The 9,447-nt window shown below is 44.3% G+C and overlaps 1 protein-coding gene across 2 annotated transcripts; it reads right to left on the bottom strand.

Annotated features, from left to right (window-relative positions):
* Positions 1 to 121: 121 nt before the first annotated feature.
* LOC149816288 (6-phosphogluconate dehydrogenase, decarboxylating 1, chloroplastic-like) lies at positions 122 to 4,133 on the bottom strand. 2 transcript variants are annotated; one of them, XM_089987247.1, is made up of 2 exons: positions 2,596 to 4,133; positions 122 to 572 (listed from the first exon to the last, which is right to left on the bottom strand). In XM_089987247.1, the coding sequence occupies exon 1, from the start codon at positions 4,078 to 4,080 to the stop codon at positions 2,596 to 2,598; it is 1,485 nt and encodes a 494-aa protein (XP_089843373.1). In that variant the 5' UTR covers positions 4,081 to 4,133; the 3' UTR covers positions 122 to 572. The 2 variants fall into 2 exon arrangements, with proteins under 2 accessions (XP_089843373.1, XP_089843372.1); XM_089987246.1 differs by lacking the exon at positions 122 to 572 and adding an exon at positions 2,353 to 2,436.
* Between the last annotated feature and the right edge of the window lie 5,314 nt (positions 4,134 to 9,447).

The following is a 9,447-nucleotide window of genomic DNA, read 5'->3' on the forward strand; positions in this document are numbered from 1 at the left end:
CCCTGTCACCCACCTCCATCTTATGCTTTCGAACAAGTTCCATACATGAAAAGATACTCTGACAAGTCAACATTCAGGATAGCAACATGTTTTTTTGAAAGGCGAGCTTGGGTTAGGCAGATCCTTACCAGTTAAACAACTATATACCATTGGGTTTTGAACATGCAACGTCCCAAACACAAGGTGACGTGCACTAGCAGCTCCTACCAGACAAGCGGAGCCCCCTTTGGTATTTACGATATCAACTTGTTGCTACAAAGAAGGTGCTCTAAAACTAGAGTTGAATACATATTGATAATTTAGGAGGTGGTGTAACAAATCACATCAAGAAAAGAAAGCCAGGGAAGACAAAGCAGCAACAAGAATGCAGAGACTGCTTAAATGCTAAGACCTGCTGGACTAGCATATTGACAATGAGTTTGTCCCTGTATTCTTTTTTTTTTAAGACAACAATTGAATTTTGTGTCTGATAGTACACCAGAGACGTACCAGGAAGGCATTCTACTGTGACATAGCCATCCACTACATGAAAACAGCTTTATTCGCCCACTGTCCAGCATTTCAATGTATCCCTGAGATCAAGCATAAGATTGATTCATGAGTTTATACAAACACTTCATTCATCAGCTCCGCGTTCCCCTCTCAAAGATGTCTCTTTTTATCATTTCCAAAAAGACTGCAATGAAATGAAGCATTTTATAGTAAGTGTTATAGACATGCGAGAATTTCAACAACCTCCACCTTGCTAGTTGAATGGCTGTCACCACATCAACCTTGATACTGAGGCCCTTGCTGCAAAGACTCAAATGTTCAATCAGAGATTTAACCCAAAAAAATCTAGGATGGGTGCCGCACCTAAAGCAAAGTATGGATTAAGAAGTGTTAGAACATATTATTTCCGGAGGGATTTTGGTCAGTTCAAAAAATAGTTCTTAATCACAGTACAGTAAATGGTGCTTCTGCTCACTTCCAGCAAGGTCCTACGCCACTTTCCTTAAATTCCTGACTGTGGTGGATAACAAATCATGCATCTTAAAATGGCTATTAACCAACATTCAACAAATGGCCCTCCTACTCACTTCTTCCGAGATCCTTCAGATGATGGACCTTTAGCCACCGTTTCCTTAAAGATCCCGATTGTGGCACACAATAAATCACACATCTTAAAAGCTTTGCTTTTCTTATAAAGGGAACAGTTGGAATGATGGATGTTACATCGAGTTTTTCAGAGGATAAATGCAGTAACTGGTGCAAGCTCATGGCTGCCTTGAACAATTTTCTCTTGAAGTCCTCCTTCTGATGCCAACAATTGATTGCCATCATCAGAGCATTTCCTATAATTCTATAAAGCATAGTGAAGGTTTGGCCTTTGCTTACACAGTTTACTTGGAAAAGAGCATCCTGGTCCCCCTTGAGTAAAGCTCCTGAAGAGGAGTTGTACATGACATATACTATTCTTGGATACGCAAGTGTGTGCTTTATGCTCATTCCCAAAATGTTTGGGATACTGCTTTCAGAGGCCTTGCCCTTCACACCCTTTTTGAGATGCCTTGGTTGCATACCCTTGCATTTACTCTCTCTCTCTCTCTCTCTCTCTCTCTCTCTCTCTCTCTCTCTCTCTCTCTCTCTCTCTCTCTCTCTCTCTCTCTCTCTCTCTCTCTCTCTCCATTAGAAGGAAAAACCATGTAGGACAAATGCATAAATAAAGGCCATTTACTACTTGGAACATTTATGTTTAGAATGGAAAGAACACTCATTTCAAAGTTAAACTCAAATATCAATGCTGGCTTGCAATGGAAAATCAAAGCTTGTAAAACAATTGAGGAACATCTTACTGGGGTTGGTAGCATATATTCAGGAAGGGCTGCTTCATCCAGCATATTCACTTCCTAATTTCCACATATTTATTAGTGGCACTCGCTAACCACCCCATATCTTCGCTACAAATTTCATCCAAAATTTTCAAGAAGTTTGTACCATCCAATGAACCGTGAAGAGCACGGCATTTCCACTAATATTTCCTGCTCCTTACAGCTGTAGAAACATGCCTATCTCACAGTGTTCATGCTCGAAAAATGCCTATCTCACAATTTCTAATATTTCAATTAATATTGGCAGTGCCTTTTTTAAGAGAATTCATGTTAACTCTTTGCCTCCCTTGCTTGCATTCTCCAATGGCACTTTCCATTCATTCTCATACAGAAAAAATATTATAACATAAAAATGCTAAATGTACTACAAATGTTTGTATTTTCACAAGAAAAAAAGGTCACACTCTCTAGCTTCAAACATAAAGATGAGAGAAGAAGGCATAAATGAATAAAAAACCAACCAATTCCAATGAAAACAATCTTGAAAGGCATGTGTCTGTTATTTAAATTCACCAGAAAACAGGTCACCAGCGACGCCCTTTCCAAAAATCGCAACTTGTTTTCTCTAAGAAGAGGTACAAACGGCAACATTCCCATTTCAAATTCGGAGAAAGGAAGAAATGAAAAACCACATCAAGATTTCTGATGAATACAACAAAAATCACAGCAGAATCTCTACCAAAAAAGAAAAAGCGAAGAAATAAAGCAAACAGATCAATCTCACTTAGTTCAGAGCACCGGCTCCCGCCTTCCTCCCCCTAGCAAGCTTCGTCCACTCCGTGTGGAACGATCCCGGGCGGTCCACGCGCTCGTACGTGTGCGCCCCGAACAGGTCCCTTTGAGCCTGCACCAGGTTCGCCGGAAGCCTCGCCCTCCGGTAGGTATCAAAATACGCCAGGCTCGCGCTCATTCCAGGCGTGCTGATCCCCGCCTCGATCGCCATCCCCACGACCCTCCTCCACGCAGCCTGCCGCTGCACCATCTCCCTCGCGAACTCAGGATCGACCAGCAAGCTCGCGAGCCGCGGGTTCCGCTCGTAAGCCCTCTTGATCCGGTCGAGGAACACGGCGCGGATTATGCACCCGCCCTTCCAGATCCTAGCGAGCTCGCCGAGGTTGAGATTCCACCCCTTCTGCGCGCTCTTCGCCCGTAGGAGGTTCATCCCCTGTGCGTAGCTGCAGATCTTCGAAGCGTACAGTGCCTGCCTCACGTCATCCACCAGCGCCTTCTTATCGACCCCCCTCTTCCCCGCCAACCCTTCTCCCAAACCCACCTCCCTGAAGAGCCTATCCGCCTCCTCCCTCTCCTCCTTCAACCCGCTGAGGTAACGGCAATCGAGCGACGCCGCGATCGTCGGCGCCGCGACCGAGAGCTCGGCCGCCTGCTGGACCGTCCATTTCCCGGTCCCCTTCATCCCCGTCTTGTCCAGTATCTTGTCCACCAGATCTCCCTCCCCGAGCTCGTCCTTAACCCCAAAGATATCGGTCGTGATCTCGATCAGGAAGCTCTCGAGCTCGCTGCGGTTCCAATCAGCGAACGTCGCCGCCAATTCGGCGTTCGACAGCCCGCCGACGGTCCGCAGCACATCGTAGGCCTCGGCGATGAGCTGCATATCGCCGTACTCGATCCCGTTGTGGACCATCTTGACGAAGTTGCCGGAGCCGCCCTCCCCGATGTAGGCGACGCAGGGACCGTCGTCGACCTGGGCGGCGACCCTAGCCAGGACGTCCTCGACGTTGAGGTAGGCCTGGAGGGATCCTCCGGGCATGAGGGAGGGGCCGTTTCGGGCGCCCTCCTCACCGCCAGAGACTCCCATGCCGAGGTAGAGGAAGCCGGCGCCGACGGCCTCTGAGGCGCGGCGCTCCGTGTTCTCGTACCACTCGTTTCCGCCGTCGATGATGGAATCGCCGGGCTCGAGGAAGGGAGAGAAGGAGGCGATGGTGTGATCTACCGGGGAGCCGGCCTTGACGAGGATGATGATGGACCGGGGCCGCCGGATGGAGAGGACGAAGTCGCGCGGGGAGTAGTGCCCGGTGAGGGGGAGGGCCTCGCCCTCTTGCCGGGCGCGGTCGACGGTGTCGTCGACGCGGGAGGTGGTACGGTTGTAGACGGAGATGGGGAACCCCTTCTCGGCGATGTTGAGGGCCAGGTTCTGGCCCATCACCGCCAGCCCCGCCAGCCCGATGCGGGACAGTGCTGCCGACTCCATTTCCTCTCTCTCTGCCGATGGATGATGATGAAGATGAAGATGATGAGCGTGCTCTTATCTTATTGGGGTTTCTAATCTTTCGGAGGTGGGCGGACCTTTCAAGGGGGCGAAAGGGTGATCTGTGGGGAGAGCAGATCAGGTGATTTGGCATCCTCACCGTTTACAAATTTCATAAAAGACCGTGGGTCTTTGAGATGAAGAAATGGACGGTGAAGATGTCAAATGAATTTCTTAAAGTAATCCGACGGATCACCTGTCTGCTCTCGTTGGTTCGTGTACTGCGGGGGAATATGCTTTTTCTCTTTGTTTGTGGGGTGGGGGGGTTACGATTCTTTTGTTTGTTTGTTAGTTAATTAAGATATTATTGATTATAAAGGCTACACTGACGCGCGCGCACACACACATATACCTCCACCCAAGTGGGGGAGGCGGGGAATCTGGTTCCAAGATATAATGGGACTTAAGGATGGCAGTGGACCTGGGAAAAATGGGGATCCGCCCCGCCTCATTTCGGGAAGGAGGACATGAAACGGGGATGGAGGTTAAAATCAAAACCCGTGCGGGGATGGACTTACACTTTTTCCTGCTCTGCCCCGTCTCCACTTTGCTTAGTTTCACCCTGTTCCCAATCCTTCTTTAAGGATGGCAATAGACCAAAGGGAAATGGGACCCTGCCCTGGTTTGCTCCGTTTGAATTGGGGATTGACGACAGGAAATAAGGATATAGGACAGGATTTTGAGATGGAGCGAGGGTGGAGACCTTGTCCCCCACCCCGATCCACTACCATCCCTAACGGGACTTTACCTCATATCAAATTTATTTGATTGTATTTGAATCTGAATCTAAAATACAAAAACAGCAGATCCAAGTCCCAATCAAATATAAGGATGCAAGGTTGAAACTAGGGATGTAAACGTTTCGGTTTAGGATTAGATATCGTCAATACCATATTGGACTAATCAGTTTCCATGACTTTTTTCCTTGGGGAGAAACTCTCCCCAAAACGGCACAAGTGGGACGAGTTTCTCCATCGTTCCAAAGTAGGGGTGTCAGCAGGTTGGGTTTACCTAGACCCAACCTGTGCCAAACCCTATAGGGTCCAAGTATAGTGTTAAATAAGAAGACCCGATTAAGATTAAGACTCAGGTTCAGGTCCAATTAATACATGGATCCGGGAATAGTTTGTAAAATTTTATGCCAAACTCGAGCCCGACCTGCAGGTCTGATTCATGTAGTTTTTATCGGGTCTGAGTATGGTTTTTTTTTATAGTAGATCAGATTAGACCCGAGTCCATACCCAAAAATCGGGGCCACGCCAGGTTCCACCTGGGTCCAAACCAAACCCGACCTGGTTGACACCCCTAGTTTGAAGGCACGCGTGGAGCCCACTGAAAAGGGAAGGAAGTTCGGTAGGGAGGAACTTCCACCGTAGCATCAAACCCGCTCTGAGATTCTTGTTTGATGGTTTAGGATGAAAAAATATGAAAGGCATTGAAAAAAGTGCAAGAGAACCAGCGCAGCTAGGTCTCTGACCCAGCCTTTACAACCACAAAACCCACCCAGCCCTATGGGTCTCACTTGTGCAGTAGTAGGGTGGGTTTTGTGGTTGTAAAAGCTGGGTGAGATTGCAGAGTTTAACAGGATCCGCGGTTTCTTCATATAAATATTAAAGAAAAAATACTTCTCTAACAATGGTGAGATTTGAAATCACATTGAAGCCCCCCGTTTTACTCACTTTTCATGTGTTTCCCAATCATATTCTCCACATTTGTGATTCTGAATCATATGAATCCCGAAGCTCATGTGATTTGGATTCAAAGAGACGCAAGTAAACGTGTTTCATGCTGTTTTAATTCAGCCAGAGTTGTCACACCCTGTACCGGTGGGCCCTCAGCAGAGTGAACACGGTGACTCCATGCTTGGGATTTCGTGAATCCCCCGGTCACTGCTTTCAACTAGGGCTCCCATATAGGCTCCCCTACAGTTATGGCTAAGCAAAGTGTCTCCCTAAGGATGACAATTTTATGATGCTGCAGAAGCAACCATGGGTATGTATAGTCAAATGCGACCAGGTCACTGTCTTAGGGGGTGGTTTCTCCGTTCCTCATAAAAAAAAATCTAATGTATCCCGGCAATTTCAATTGTTGGAGTCTCAATTATATGGTCAAAATGAATTTCCACTATGCAAACTTGATCATGAACGTATCCAGATATATGGGCTCGGTCCAATGTTGTCAGTATCGAAATCAGCCCTGAATGGTTTGGCCACCGATTCAGTTGTATCAGCCAATACCGATACTCAAGTGAATCGTTTTATATAGGTTAATAAATAATAATAATAATAATATTATCATTATTACGTATCAGTTATAATGTGACACATGTTAAAACTATTCAAATAATATCAAAAAATTAATTTTTAGTATTTTTTCATGATTCAGGAGTGATGGATGAGCTTACGAGATCAATTCAAGAAAATGTACCATGGTGTATGTTGTTTGCTGATGATATTGTTTTGATTGATGAGTCTAGAGCTGGGGTTAATGCTAAGTTAGAATTATGGAGCCAGACATTGGAAGCTAGAGGTTTTAAGTTGAGTAAGATTAAGACTGAATATATGGAATGTCGGTTTAGTAAGCAACAAAGTAGTGATGGGAGTGTAGTGAAGCTTGGTGAGCAAGAAATACCGGTGAATGATTATTTCAAATATTTGGGTTCCATCATTCAAAAGTATGGAGAAATTGATGGAGATGTAAATCATAGGATAAAAGTTGGGTGGATGAAATGGAAAAGTGCAACTGGAGTGTTGTGCGATCGTAGAATGCCATTGCGGTTGAAGGGAAAGTTTTATAGGACGACTATTAGGCCCGCTTTACTATATGGTACGGAATGTTGGGTTGCCAAGAGACATCATATTCAAAAAATGAGTGTAGCTGAGATGCGGATGCTTAGATGGATGTGTGGAAATACAATAAAAGATAAGATTCGGAACGAAGAGATACGTAAGAAGGTAGGTGTTGCACCCATTGAAAATAAGATGTGAGATAATCGTTTACGGTGGTTTGGACATATTCGGCGAAGGCCTAATGATGCTCAAGTTAGAAGGTTCGAGAAATGGGAAAATATATTAGTTAAAAGAGGTCGGGGTAGGCCTAGGAAGACTTGGATGGAGATGATAGGAAATGATATGAATGCTTTGAACCTCACCGAGGACATGGCATTGGATAGAAATGATTGGAGGAAAAGGATTCATGTGGAAGACCCAAAATGAATTTCTTTTTTTGGTTCATATCGCTGACCCCAATTGTTTTGGGATGAAGGCGTAGTTGTTGTTGTTTGATTCAGGAGTGAAGCATATCGATACGATGTGTATAAGCCGATAGACACCGATACTGATAACATTGGCCCGATCCAAACAAGACAAGGCCATAGTCCAAAATTGGGATAGCAGTGGACGTGGGGGGGGGGGGGGAATGGGGCCTCACATCGCCTGTTTGCACCGGGAATAGAGGACATGAAACGGGGATGAAGGTTAAAATCAAAACCCGTGCGGGGATGGAGGCAGAGATGGACTTACACTTTCCCCCGCCCTGCCCCCGATCCCCGTTAGTAAAATAACTAAAACACCTTTAAGGGTGGCAGCGAACCGTTGGAGGCAGGGATGAAGGTTAAAATCAAAACCCGTGTGAGAATAAAAGCGGCATTGAAGGGCAGAATTTTGAGACGGGGCAGGGGTGGAAACCTTGTCCCCTGCCTCCGCCTCAATCCACTGCCCGTAGTCCAAATGGGTGGCTTGGTCTTAGAAATCACCAAAAGCCGGCGCACATTTTCTTATGACTTAAGAGTCTTGACTTTATTACATAGAACTAAAACCAAAAAAGCAACAAAAATATGGCCCTTCAATATGTTGAAGATCAAATAGCTTCTAACAGTTTCTGTAAAATTAGTTCTGAAAATAGTTTTAAATTAATAAATTCTTAAAAACTCATTTTTAACATATAAAAAGCAAACTGGCGTCTGAATGACACGTTGCTTCTTTCTCGCTCACATTCTTATCGATATTATTCAATCATGTTCACTCTATTGATCAATAATCATAATCCTAATCATTGATTAATTAACAGCAACAGCAAGACCATTATCATCAACATAAATGTGTTCATGAACATGATCATTGTTAAAAGCACTAATCATCATCATCCAATAACCACTTATTGTTTTTTATTCACTACCATCTTTAGTATCATCTTCATCATCACGGCAATAACCACTTATTGTTTTTTCTTCTGCCGCCATCTTTAGTATCATCTTCATCATCGCCATCACTGAAGTCACGTATCAAAACGATCATCATCATCGACGATTAACAAAACCACCATCATCACTTATATCTTATTTTTTGTTATATTACAATCCCAATTACCATAATCATCAACACCTTGCAACCATCACCTCCATCTTCTTTGCTCAAGCTAAAACAGTCGCTCTCCTCTTTCATTTGCAGCGAGTAAAGGGGAAATTGTTGGCACGGAGCCACAGACTCTTTTTAAGGCACTGATCTTTTTCGAGGAAAAAGGCCGGAAGGCCACCTAAAAAAAGACAGAGCCCTATTTTGTACTCCTTTTTCCAGCCACTCATGGCCGGAGAATAATATTAAAAAAGTCATGTGCACCATCATTTGTTAATCAATCTACGATGGAATAATTGGCCGGAAAATAAAACAAAAGATGACAAGAATGGTAGAAGAAAAAGGGATCAGATGCATGAGAAGAGGGGCCTAGATAAATGGGGCTTTAAAAATATGGGCTTTTTTATTTTCAAAGAGGTCAGGCAATGTGTGGTCGGTGATGGGGTTTTTTCTTTGAATTTTTTATTAAAAAAAATTTATTTCCGCTTCATAAAACATTTCAAAATCTTTTTTTTGTCCAAAAATAACAGCTAAAGAAACTCTTACCAGGACATAGTTTTCAAAACTTATAGAAAATCAAGTTTCGGGCATCATTCAAATGGCGAATGGAACCTAAAGCCTGCTTTCAGCGCTTTTCTGTCAAATGCATGTTCTAATCTAAAACAAATACTTTCAGTCTGAACTTTTTATTTTCTTTTTTTTTGATAGGCAAAAAAGAAATAAAATCTTTTTAAGAGAGTTTTTTCTAAAAAGTATTTTTTTTAAAGGAAACATTCCTCCCCGAAGAGCGGTAGAAGAATATTTCCTACCAAGAGAAAATCCGGAGGTCCACTTCCTACCACCCATCTCACGGTCACTGCCACCATTCATCTCACCACCACCACCCACCTCACGAAAACCATGTAGGAGAAGCTCTACCACCACCCCCTCCTCTCTTATTTTTTAAAGATTTTTTATT

Source organism: Nuphar pumila, chromosome 14 (assembly GCF_984573655.1).
Source record: "Nuphar pumila chromosome 14, dmNupPumi1.hap1.1, whole genome shotgun sequence".
Classification (NCBI taxonomy): Eukaryota; Viridiplantae; Streptophyta; class Magnoliopsida; order Nymphaeales; family Nymphaeaceae; genus Nuphar; species Nuphar pumila.

Excerpts from the sequence above, each read along its gene's own strand:
- LOC149816288 (XM_089987247.1), bottom strand. The coding sequence starts at position 4,080 with ATGGAGTCGGCAGCACTGTCCCGCATCGGGCTGGCGGGGCTGGCGGTG.